The sequence below is a fragment of the Ovis canadensis genome, chromosome 7, assembly GCF_042477335.2.
Source record: "Ovis canadensis isolate MfBH-ARS-UI-01 breed Bighorn chromosome 7, ARS-UI_OviCan_v2, whole genome shotgun sequence".
Lineage (NCBI taxonomy): Eukaryota > Metazoa > Chordata > Mammalia > Artiodactyla > Bovidae > Ovis > Ovis canadensis.
Genome location: NC_091251.1, coordinates 48,575,694 through 48,589,300, shown reverse-complemented (window position 1 = coordinate 48,589,300; position 13,607 = coordinate 48,575,694). Strand labels below are relative to the sequence as shown.

General features: G+C 36.5%; 1 protein-coding gene across 1 annotated transcript in view; it reads left to right on the top strand.

Annotated features, from left to right (window-relative positions):
* TTBK2 (tau tubulin kinase 2) overlaps positions 1-13,607 on the top strand; it is a 123,350-nt gene that overhangs the window by 41,735 nt on the left and 68,008 nt on the right. The window contains exon 3 of the mRNA XM_069596071.1: positions 237-384. Within this exon, the coding sequence (XP_069452172.1) occupies positions 237-384 (148 nt within the window). The remainder of the gene's footprint in view (positions 1-236; positions 385-13,607) is intronic.

Sequence of the window (13,607 nt, the reverse complement as noted above, 5' to 3'; positions counted from 1 at the left end):
CTGAAATAAATTCAGTACTTCTTGTGGACAAATCTGTGGGAAAAAATTTTGACATTATTTCTAAGTATTCATTCTTGGCATATACTCAGTTAACAATATTGAGATCTTTTAGCATAAAATAGGGATAGTCAATTATATATTATTTTGTAAATATCAGAGATGAATCAACTTCTAATTTGAATCTTCTATTAATTGTGTGTGTGTGTGTGTGTGTTCCTATTTAATTTTCCATGCAGTTGAGGAAGATTGGGGGTGGGGGCTTTGGAGAAATTTACGATGCCTTGGACATGCTCACCAGGGAAAATGTTGCACTGAAGGTGGAATCAGCTCAACAACCAAAGCAAGTTCTGAAAATGGAGGTTGCTGTATTGAAAAAACTACAAGGTAAGCTGCTTTGTATGATATACCAAACAATTTATTGTCTTTGAACATCAAGTTACATTCTTTATCAGTTGAATATTCTGGTGTCAACTAAGTGTAACCATGCTGAACATTTTTCTCTTGGACATTTTATTGCTAGCTAGTAATTGTAGACATACTGGTTGCTTAGAATAGTTAGATTTTGGGAATTTCTTTTCATGGTGAGTAAGGATAAGAGGGAGTGAATTACCTGAAACATTCTGCATTAGTAAGTGTTTGCATAATGTTTGTTATGGTAAAATTTACCTTTTTAAAAAATAAACATAAACACCTCTGAGTTGTTTCTTCTTGTGTTTTTGGATGTTAAACATGATTTAATCACATTAAGAAAGCTGCCTTCAAATCACACTGAAGGGTGGATAAAAAATAATAATATTTGTTGCATGTTGATTTCATTAGCTTCAATTTCATCAAATAACTCCTTTCTGGCCCTGGCCATCATTTTTGAGGTCCATGTTACTGCTTGAGTCTCTATTATTTTACCACAAGGATAAGTAACTTTTTTTCTAACATCATTCTAGTGATGTAAAACCCTTAATACGTGGCCAGTTTGATTCATCTTTGTATTTTCAGTTTATGACATAATCTGATATTACGGATATTTAAATATTTTTTCTGGATCAAAATTAAATAGAGGTGTGATTAGCACACTGAATGATCTTATTAAACTCTAGAGGGTTGATATTGCTATGGGACATTCATTAGTGTCTAAAGGAATTTAGTATTAACATACAGAGCAAAGGAAGTTGCTGTAATTGGTAGAAATAACTAATTGGTAGAAATAACAAGGACAAAATGCTATGTAGCTTAGGACCCTCAGATTCACAGCTGTGTATTCTCCAGGGTGAATATGCTATCTTTGTGAATCACTGATGTTTGGAATTTTAGTAAATTAGTTTCTGTTAAGTTAATGAAATGTGTATTATGTATTCTGGCAGCATCTATTGTTTTAATCACTGCCCTTTGCCTTAAGCTTTCTCATTGTCCCAAGTTTCTCTACTAATTGACTCATTTTTTTTTTAGAGTATGATGCTAATACAGTTATAGATCTGTTTAATAGTTGTTTCTAGGCCAAACTTAGCTTTCCCAAAACATGGGAAGTCAGGAAGACAGTGGATAGATCAGCACCCATTGTAACTACTTGAAAAAATAGATGATTAGAGAAGGAAGAATAGAGAAAAGGATGGTGCTCTCTTTTCCTCACCTTTTCTGCTCTTCCATGTTTATTTTGAGCTGTTTGCATCTCAGTGATACGAACAAACAGGTGGAGCTAGAGCTATCTCTTCCTGGCTTGCACAGATCCCAAGTGATCTGTTTTACTCTCGGCCAAGTCCATATTATGTTAATATCAGCAAGTATGTTAGTATCAGCTTGGCTTGGACAGTGCTGCTTCACCTGTCTTTCTCCTACTTGGTCCCAAGGAAATGCTTCCAGATGAGGCAGAATACAGCTTTATAGCCCTTTCAGTAAGTTCTCCTGCCTATTTTGGCCATGGTTTACTCAGGATTCTATGCAATAAAGCTTAAAGAACAGTTTAGTACCTTTTAATGGGTGAATTGGAGATCCTTGGATGCTGAGTCTCTCCTTTCCTTCTAATTTCATCTTTTATACTATTACCTAAAATGTTTTTCTTACCTGTTTTTAGTTCCTCAGAACTTTTCTCTTTCCAAAATAAAATAGTTTTTTTTTAATCTTTTGGTCTGTATTTCAATGAACAGCCCTTGGCTTTCTTTTCTTGGCTTTCTAACCATGCCTTCTGGATACTTAAGCCTCATAACTTCTTTTTGTTGAAGGTGCTTCGGAATCTAGACCCTTTGAGAACCTTTTAATGAAGCTGAACTTCTTGTTCCTGCCTGTCTGTTGTCATAATGATTTTCTTACTCAGTGACCCCAATAAAAAGGAGGCTATATGCGTAAGGAAAAGGTATATAACCAGAGGTTAGCCCTTTATAGGACTGGTTGGTTTAAAATTGTTGTTCAGTTTTTGATAACTGGTATAGGATTTATTTCTTTTTAACATAAAATGATACTTTGTGATGAATTTAGCCTGACCCTAAGTTTTGTTCCTTTTAATAAATCAGTCCCCCTTTTCAAAATTCTCATTATTTCTTTTCCTGAATTCCTTCCATTCTCCTTTTTCTCTGTCTTTTCCTGTACTTCACAATTCTAGATTTCCTCAGCTCATGCATAATTCTCATTACTACCATATTGCTTTCTCATTGGCCCTAAAGTGTGAAGGCCTTAGCATTTTGCTGGAAATAATAAAAATTTGCCAGACACTGCTTTGTAAGAACTTTGTTGATGATTAATGGTTTTGTGAGTGCATTAATTTATATTTATTGGAACATAGAAAGTCTTAGTCACTTATTCCCTACGAAAAAAAAAAAAAAGAATGATATGAGAATATATTAGAGGTAGTTTATGTTAAACATTAGGAAAATTTGGGAGAATCCATATTATTGAAAAAGTGAAATAATAACACTGTGGCAACTCTGCAGGTGACCAGTTTTAAAAATGGATTGGAGAAGAAGCTCATGTTCCAGTTTTTCTTTTTTTTTCTCTAATTAGTAGACTTTACTTTTTTAGAACTGCTTCAGGTTTATAGGAAAAACTGAGTGGAAGTTCAGAATCCCCATCTACAGTTTCCTCTGTTATTAACATCTTGCATTAGTGTAGTATGTTTGTTACAGTTGGTGAAACAGTATTGATACATTATTGTTAACTAAAGTCCATAATTTACATTAGGGAATTCCTTTATTAATGACATAAACACTGTAGTCTTAAACACCTAAGAAAATTATTTCTCAATACCATATAAAATCTAGCAGCCAGTATTTAATTTCCCCTATTGTCTTAAAAATACTCTTTTTACATTGAGCTATTCAAATAAAGATTCACGTGCACGGTAAGCACTTTGCATTTAGTTGACATCTCTCTTAAGTATCTCTTAATTTATGTTCCCCCCTCCTCTTTTTTTTTTTTAATTTTGGCATTGCTGTTTGTTGAGAACTGAAGTTCTTAGTTTGCTAGAGCAGTCCACATCTGGATTTGGCTGATTGCATCCTTGTAGTGTTAACATGTTCCTCTATCCTCCACGTTTCTTGTGAACTTGTAGTTAGACCTAGTGGCTCGAAGAAATCCATATTGTTATTGTTGCTGATGGAGTACATTGTCTTCATCCATTGTTTCCATAGTGGTTGTAAAATATTTCTGATTCTTTTATTCCTTCCAAATTTCTGAATTGGAATTATTCTACAGAGTAGAATTTTATTTCATCAGCCATTTGTTTCTCCTGAAATGATAGTTACTACAAGAAGGGCAGGATAAAGACCTGATTTTTTTTCCTGTTTATTTACCAATTTTCAAAATAACAAGTGCCCTTATGTGACTAGTGAGCTGTTTTTCTGTTTTGAGTATCGCTATGAGATCATGGATTTTTCTATGTTTTCTTTCAATCCATTGCAGTTGTTATTCTTTTTACGCTAAAATTTCCACTTCTTTTGACTGGTGGAAGCCCTTTTAAATTGGCTGCTTGTCCTCCTGATGTTACTTTAGTGTTCTTTTATATCACTAGCTTACTGGCACAGTACATGTTCCAGGCTTTCCTTGAACTTTCCCTGCACCAGAGTTGGAATCAGGAACCTTTTTCTCCAAGAAACCTTTATATTGGGAAAAAATTGAGATCATAGTGTGGGGACTAGGACACCAATTGCTATTGGACCAACACACTTCTTTCAGTGGGTTTTAATATTACTAGATATTGCCTAGTTTATTCTTATATGCAGTTTTCAATTTGTTTACATTGTTTATTTTAGGCAAAATGTATTTTGTACATTTAAACTTGACATACTATGCTTAGTAGCAGAATGATAGTAGAAAGTAGCTTTGTATTTTGTGTTACTGTACATTTGTAAATGGAGTTGTGGGAGAATAGGATAGCATTAACTCTTCTATTTCTGGTTATCATTTTAATAAATTATTTTTTTGGTAAGAAAATTATTAAGATTCTGGAATAATTTGTTAAAGAGTGTTATAAATACTAGTTGGTAAAGTCATCTTTGGGTGACTAAGGTTTAGATTCTCAAAACCATGTTATATAGATGTATAGTTCTTCATTGTTACAAGAGACAGTCACTTGGATCTTTCAGAAAATGGTTTATATTTAGTTTTGAAGTTTTTTTTTTTTAATTTTTGCATATAGGTGGTGTGATATGGAAATTCAGAATATTATAAAATGACTAAAATTTATCCTCAGATCTTTTCATTGAAGGAAGTCTTCCTAGGATCTTGAGAAATTTATATTTTGTTTACTTGCTTCCAGTTGAAACAAGTCATCTCTGACTCTTGTGACCCCATGGACTGTAGCCTGCCAGGCTTCTTTGTCCATGGGATTTCCCAAGCAAGAATATTGGAGTGGATTGCCATTTCCTTCTACACACACACACACACACACACACACACACACACACACACCAGTAATCCTTGTGTCTTCCCTCCATGATGTGTTTTATAAAGTTTGTTATACTTCCATTTCCTTCTATACACACACACACCCCCCGCTGATCCTTACGTATCTTCCCTCTACGATGTGTTCAATCTAATGAAGTTTGTTGTACTTCCATTTCCTTCTACACACACACACGCACGCACACATCACTAATCCTTATGTGTCTTACCACTATGATGTGTTCAATCTAATGAAGTTTGTTGAACTTAAAACTAGAAATTTGTTCAGCCTTTCTATCCCATTTTAGCTCTTCATGCTGTAAATGATCAATATCATCTTATCTCTTGTGCCTTTTCAGAGCACTAAATCAAGTAAAACTGAGGTTTTTCTCTTTATATATTACCTTGGATGAGAAAGTAGTTAATTTAAAGCCTCTTTAAATGTTTAAACATTTTTCTCCTCTAGATCCTCTAAAAGCAAGTAAAGATCCTATTGATATCAAGTAAAGTAAATACCACTGTTATAACCAAGTAATTTTTTTTCTCAGTTGAACTAGGAATTTTTCTTGCCCCATGTAAATGCAGGGAAAAACTGTTTTTTCTTACAGCCCAAAAAGAGATTGTGATTTTTGTTTTGACTTGTAGGAACTTTTTTTTAAACCCTGGAATATTGGTCCTGGATTTTATTTTTGCTTTGGAGACTGCAGAGCACAAGCTGGAAGTTGAGATGAAAGGTTACTACTACAGAAGATCAGCTCTGCCTCTTCTGCCTTCCCTGCTTGAAGTCTGTAGCTACTGCTGTAAAATGTGACTCCTTTCTTCCCCCAGTATAAGAATATAAGAAATATGTGATTTCTGGATTAGACCCCCTGCTCTGTTCAGTATAGAATGTCTGTGAAAGTTATTCGAAATTTGCTTGCCCTACTGAGTTTCTGTTCCATCAGTTCAGTTCAGTTCAATCGCTCAGTCGTGTCTGCCTGTTTGCAACACCATGAACTGTAGCATGCCAGGCCTCCCTATCCATCATCAACTCCCGGAGTCCACCCAAACCCATGTCCGTTGAGTTGGTGATGCCATCCAACCATCTCATCCTCTGTCGTCCCCTTCTCCTCCTGCCCTCAATCTTTCCCAACATCAGGGTCTTTTCCAGTGAGTCAGCTCTTTGCATGAAGTGGCAAAAGTATTGGAGTTTCAGCTTCAACATCAGTCCTTCCAATGAACACCCAGGACTGATCTCCTAGGGATGGACTGGTTGGATCTCCTTGCAGTCCAAGGGACTCTCAAGAATCTTCTCCAACACCACAGTTCAAATGCATCAATTCTTCGGCGCTAAGCTTTCTTTATAGTCCAACTCTCACATCCATACATGACTACTGGAAAAACCATAGCCCTGACTAGACGGACCTTTGTTGGCAAAGTAACGTCTCTGCTTTTGAATATGCTGTCTAGGTTGGTCATAACTTTCCTTCCAAGTGTAAGTGTCTTTTAATTTCATGGCTGCTGTCACCATCTGCAGTGATTTTGGAGCCCAGAAAAATAAAGTCAGCCACTGTTTCCCCGTCTGTTTGCCATGAAATGATGGGACCGGATGCCATGATCTTAGTTTTCTGAATGTTGAGCTTTCAGCCAACTTTTTCACTCGCCTGTTTCACTTTCATCAAGAGGCTCTTTGGTTCTTATTCACTTTCTGCCATAAGGGTGGTGTCATCTGCGTATCTGAGGTTATTGAGATTTCTCCCGGCAATCTTGATGCCAGCTTGTGCTTCATCCAGCCCAGTGTTTCTCATGATGTACTCTGCATATAAGTTAAATAAGCAGGGTGACAATGTACAGCTTTGACATACTCCTTTTCCTATTTGGAACCAGTCTATTGTTCCGTGTCCAGTTCTAACTGTTGCTTCCTGACCTGCATACAGATTTCTCAAGAGGCAGGTCAGGTGATCTGGTATTCCCATCTCTTTCAGAATTTTCCACAGTTTCTTGTGATCCACCCAGTCAAAGGCTTTGGCATAGTCAATAAAGCAGAAATAGAATGTTTTTCTGGAACTCTTTTGCTTTTTCCATGATCCAGTGGATGTTGGCAATTTGATCTCTGGTTCCTCTGCCCTTTCTAAAACCAGCTTGAACATCTGGAAGTTCACGGTTCATGTATTGCTGCAGCCTGGCTTGGAGAATTTTGAGCATTCCTTTACTAGCGTGTGAGATGAGTGCAATTGTGCGGTAGTTTGAGCATTCTTTGGCATTGCCTTTCTTTGGGATTGGAATGAAAACTGACCTTTTTCGGTCCTGTGGCCACTGCCAAGTTTTCCAAATTTGCTGACATATTGATTGCAGCACTTTGACAGCATCATCTTTTAGGATTTGAAATAGCTCAACTGGAATTCCATCCCCTCCACTAGTTTTGCTCGTAGTGATGCTTCCTAAGGCCCACTTGACTTGCCATTCCAGGAAGTCTGGCTCTAGGTGAGTGATCACACCATCGTGATTACCTGGGTCGTGAAGATCTTTTTTGTACAGTTCTTGTGCGTATTCTTGCCACCTCTTCTTAATATCTTCTGCTTCTGTAGGTCCCTACCATTTCTGTCCTTTATTGAGCCCATCTTTGCATAAAATATTCCCTTGGTATTTCTAGTTTTCTTGACAAGATCTCTAGTCTTTCCCATTGTGTTGTTTTCCTCTATTTCTTTGCATTGATGGCTGAGGAAGGCTTTCTTATCTCTCCTTGCTGTTCTTTGGAACTCTGCAGTCAAATTGGCTTTTTGCTTCCCTTCTTCTGTGCCATCAGATATGGGTATGTTAGAAGATCTCAAATAACTTCTTTTGTGAGAGAGCATAGTAGTCAGACTCTGGGACCTAAAGATTAGAGATAACAAGTTACCCCTCATTACATCTTTTAATCTCTTAAAAACCTTTCATCTGCCATTTCGTTCATTTTACCTAGTAATTTTTTCCCCTTAAAGTAACTTTTGTTTGCCCTAGTTAAGGTTTATCTTTCCTATCGAGGGGTGTTAGGAGGTCATTGAGAACTTCAGCTGTTCAACCTGTCCATTTAAGTATATCCCAACTTGGAAGATTTAGCTTCATCTGGCATTTTAAGTATTTGTTTATTCATTTACTCTATTCGGGTTTAAGAAATAGAGTAGGTCTAGATTATTTAAAGGAGCAGAAATTAATTTCCTTGAAAGATAATATAATATATAGAAATATACATCTTTATATGTGCTTTATATGCACAAAGAAAGTCTGCAGTTGTATAGAACTCAAGAAGTCATTGAGCCATTGGGAATGGCTATGTTTGTGTATTGGAATTATTATTATTTTTTTTTTTAGTTTTTTTTTTTTTAATTTTATTTTTTATTTATTTATTTTTTTAATTTTAAAATCTTTAATTCTTACATGCGTTCCCAAACATGACCCCCCCTCCCGCCTCCCTCCCCACAACATCTCTCTGGGTCATCCCCATGCACCAGCCCCAAGCATGCTGTATCCTGCGTCAGACATGGACTGGCGATTCAGTTCTTACATGATAGTATACATGTTAGAATTCCCATTCTCCCAAATCATCCCACCCTCTCCCTCTCCCTCTGAGTCCAAAAGTTCGTTATACACATCTGTGTCTTTATTCCTGTCTTGCATACAGGGTCGTCATTGCCATCTTCCTAAATTCCATATATATGTGTTAGTATACTGTATTGGTGTTTTTCTTTCTGGCTTACTTCACTCTGTATAATTGGCTCCAGTTTCATCCATCTCATCAGAACTGATTCAAATGAATTCTTTTTAACGGCTGAGTAATACTCCATTGTGTATATGTACCACCGCTTTCTTATCCATTCATCTGCTGATGGACATCTAGGTTGTTTCCATGTCCTGGCTATTATAAACAGTGCTGCGATGAACATTGGGGTACATGTGTCTCTTTCAATTCTGGTTTCCTCGGTGTGTATGCCCAGCAGTGGGATTGCTGGGTCATAAGGTAGTTCTATTTGCAATTTTTTAAGGAATCTCCACACTGTTCTCCATAGTGGCTGTACTAGTTTGCATTCCCACCAACAGTGTAGGAGGGTTCCCTTTTCTCCACACCCTCTCCAGCATTTATTGCTTGCAGATTTTTGGATCGCAGCCATTCTGACTGGTGTGAAGTGGTACCTCATTGTGGTTTTGATTTGCATTTCTCTAATAATGAGTGATGTTGAGCATCTTTTCATGTGTTTGTTAGCCATCCGTATGTCTTCTTTGGAGAAATGTCTATTTAGTTCTTTGGCCCATTTTTTGATTGGGTCGTTTATTTTTCTGGAGTTGAGCTGCATAAGTTGCTTGTATATTTTTGAGATTAGTTGTTTGTCAGTTGCTTCATTTGCTATTATTTTCTCCCATTCAGAAGGCTGTCTTTTCACCTTGCTTATAGTTTCCTTTGTTGTGCAGAAGCTTTTAACTTTAATTAGATCCCATTTGTTTATTTTTGCTTTTATTTCCAGAATTCTGGGAGGTGGATCATAGAGGATCCTGCTGTGATTTATTTCTGAGAGTGTTTTGCCTATATTCTCCTCTAGGAGTTTTATAGTTTCTGATCTTACATTTAGATCTTTAATCCATTTTGAGTTTATTTTTGTGTACGGTGTTAGAAAGTGATCTAGTTTCATTCTTTTACAAGTGGTTGACCAGTTTTCCCAGCACCACTTGTTAAAGAGATTGTCTTTACTCCATTGTATATTCTTGCCTCCTTTGTCAAAGATAAGGTGTCCATATGTGTGTGGATTTATTTCTGGGCTTTCTATTTTGTTCCATTGATCTATATGTCTGTCTTTGTGCCAGTACCATACTGTCTTGATGACTGTGGCTTTGTAGTAGAGCCTGAAGTCAGGCAAGTTGATTCCTCCCGTTTCATTCTTCTTTTTCAAGATTGCTTTGGCTATTCGAGGTTTTTTGTATTTCCATACAAATCTTGAAATTATTTGTTCTAGTTCTGCAAAAAATGTGGCTGGTAGCTTGACAGGGATTGCATTGAATTTGTAAATTGCTTTGGGTAGTATACTCATTTTCACTATATTAATTCTTCCGATCCATGAACATGGTATATTTCTCCATCTATTAGTGTCCTCTTTGATTTCTTTCATCAGTGTTTTATAGTTTTCTATATATAGGTCTTTAGTTTCTTTAGGTAGATATATTCCTAAGTATACTTTAACATGGCATACAAAACCTTGAATTGATATCTGCCTGCTTTTCTATACTGTTTTCTTGAAACTGTTGGTCTTACACTTAGTGTTGGTCATCCTGAACTATTTTTCAATTTCTTTAACACTTTATAGCTTCTCAAGTGCACTTGGCTTCCTCTGAGTCATACTTTCAATAAATCTTTTTCTTCCCTTCTTTTAAAAATTTTATAACAGTCCTAGTAATCACAAAAATCCACAGGTAAAATAAGATTTAGAGAAGTAAAGCAAAGTATAATTAAGAAGTTCACTTTTTTCCTAATAATTGAATAGCCAAAAGTATATATGCTTAAAATAATGTGATCCTGTTAAGTTGCTTGTCCCCTTTTCCTCAGTAAGATTATTACAGGATTTATTTATTTTAAAATTTTAATTTCTTATGATCAAATTTAACAAGTAGTTGAGTCAATCAGTTCTACAAAGTTTGTTATGAGAAGCAGTAGTCCAGGTTCTGGTTCCAGATAAGATGGAGTAAGCACACTTCACCCTGTCTTTCCCACTGAATGCAGCTGTAAGACCTGGACAGAATGCTTGGAGTGGCTATTTGAGGACTCTGAAAAATAAATAGTAGGAGGCAGATTGGGGAAGAAGACCAGAATTCAAAGTACTACTGAACCGTCGGTGAGTTTACCATTTTTTTTCTTCCAGTATGCCCCAGCCTGAACTTAATGTATCCTGAAACTTGGACGTGAGCATTATTAACATGGACAGAAAAAGCACCAGGAGAATCCCATTAGTTTTGACCCAAGGAAGAGGAAAGACGTCTCCTAATACTCAGAATGTGGCAATCCCACATTCTTCTCTTTCTTTTTTTCCCCCCTTTTTCTTCATTCTCTTGCACCCCAGGCCTCCAGCAACCCTGGGCAGTGGCATCAGTGGGGCAGGCAGGAGCCTGAATCTCAGAAGGATAGGAACCTGCCTCTCAGATTGGAGGAGCTGTGGTCTCAAGAGAGTGGGGCAAGTCCCACTGCTTTCGTTTCCCTTTGCTCTTCTGTTGCTTGGCCCTGATGTGGGCATGGTTATGGGAAGTATATGGAAGAATGGGGCTAATGAAGCCCCAGCTTTCTGCAGGAAGGCTGAAAAAGGGAAACCCCAGGAATCCAGAGAATTGCAGGTGAATGAGAAGCTTGGGAAAGTGACCACTTAAAATTGCTTACAGACTGCTGAGCTGACTTCCAAGCTGTGCGTGCTTGAGTGTGATCCTGAACAGCACATTGAGGACCAAATTATGGGATAGACCACTCCCAAGCCCCAAACTGGACACTGCGTGGGACAGTTATGGAACACACTCAGTATGACGTCAAAGGCTTTGCACACTAAACTGATATTGGAAATGCAGGCTACAGAAGGATGGTCAGAACTTGAAGTGTGAACCCAGCTGGGTCAATTACTGGCTAAAATACAAACACCAGCACTCTTGGTGGGACTTAAATGGGAGCCAGATTCTCATAAGATTATATTCAAAATGTCCAGAATACAATCTTGGATTACTCAGCTTAAAAAGAACCTGTGAAATCTGCACTCACTTGGGAAAAGGCAGAAAAGAGATACCAGTGCCAGGATCACAGATGTTAAAATTATCTCAAAAAAACTTAAAATCAGATATTATGACCATATTCTGGGAATGAGTGGGAAGATAGAAAGTCTCAGCAAAGAAATAGAAGATGTAAAGAAGAACTAAATGGAAATTTTAGAACTGAGAAATATAATAATGGAAATGAAAAGCTCACTGAACGGGCTGAATAGCAGAGAGGACATGACATAATAAGTCAGTGAAGTTAAATAAATAGAAATGATCCAATTTGAAGAACAGAGAAAAAAATAAATAAGCACCTCAGAAATCTTGAAACTCTTATAACATTTGTGTTGTCAGAGACCCAGAATGTGCAGATAATGGTTCTGGTATGGCAAAAATATTTGAAGAAATAATGACATACTGATTAGAAAGGAGGAGATAAAACTCTCTCTATTTATGCAGATAGCATGATTATATATTTATAAAATCCCAAGGAATCCAGAAAAAATTAACTGGAATACATGAGTTTAATAAGTGGTTGAAGGTCAGCTCGCACACAAAAAATCATATTTCTGTGTACTAGCAATAAATAATTTAAAATGGAATATTTAAAAATCCATTTATAGTAGCTCTCCCAAAATGAAATACTTAGGTATCAATATAGCAAAATATGTATGAGAGCTTTATGGTGAAAATGTAAAATCCTTATTTTTAAAACTTCTTTAATTTTTATTTATTTTAAAAATTTATTTATTTTTAATTGAGGATAATTGCTTTATAGTATTGTGTTGGTTTCTGCCAAACATCAACATGAATCAGCTATAGGTATACATATGTCCCCTCCTAATTTATTTTTTAAAAAGAGAATTTAAATAAATAGAAAGACATGTTGTATTCATGAATTGGAGAATTCGCTGTACTTAAGACATCAATTTTCCTCAAGTTGATTTATAGATTTGAAGCAATAACAATAACAACAACACTGGTTGTCATGATAGAGAAACCGATTTTAGAATTTTTATAGAAAGGCAGAGGACCTAGAATATCTAAAACAATTTAAAAAAAGAAAAATGTTGGAAAAATCAAGCTACATGATTTTAAAATTTGGTACAAAGTTACCACAGTCAAGACTGTGGTGAAGGAATAGACATACAGATCACCCAACTAGAATAGATTCCAGCAGTAGACTCACAGAAATGTGGCCAATAATGTTTAACAAAGTTGCAAAGTGGAAAAATAATAGCACTTTTGATAAATGGTGTTAGAGCAGTGGGACATCCAAATACCAAAACAGTGAACCTTGACCTAAACTACACACATTATACATAAATGAACTTGAAAAGCACCACACATCCAAATGTGAAATATAAACCTATACAGTTTTTAGAAGCGAACACAGAAAATCTTTGTGAGCTGGCTATAGGCAAGAAGTTCTTTCACATGACACCAAAATCATGATTGAAAAGAAGAAGCTGATGAATTGGACTGAATCAAATTAAGTAATTTGCTTGTGAAGACACTATTAAGAGAATGAAAAGACAGACTGTAGACCATGAGAAAATACTTGCAAATCACATATCTGCAAAGGACTTATATTCTGAATATTTAAAAACTTCAAAACTCAACAATAAGAAAATAATCCAATTAAAAATCCAATAGGCTTTGGGAGAGGATATAGAGTGGAAAATCAGCTCAGCAAAAGATGCTTAGAATCATTAGCCGTTTTGTTTTTCTTCAGTTGCAAAGTCACATCTGACTCTTTGTGACCCCATGGACTGCAGCATGCCAGGCTTCCCTGTCCTTCACTATCTCCCTGAGTTTGCTCAAACTCATGTCCATTGAGTTGGTTATGCTATTTAAACATCTCATCCTCTGCCACCCTTTTCTCCTTTTGCCTTCAGTCTTTCCCAGCATCAGGAGCTTTTCCCATGAGTGGGCTCTTCTCATGAGGTGACCAAAGTATTAGAGCTTCATCATCGATCCTTCCAGTGAATGTTCAGGGTTGATTT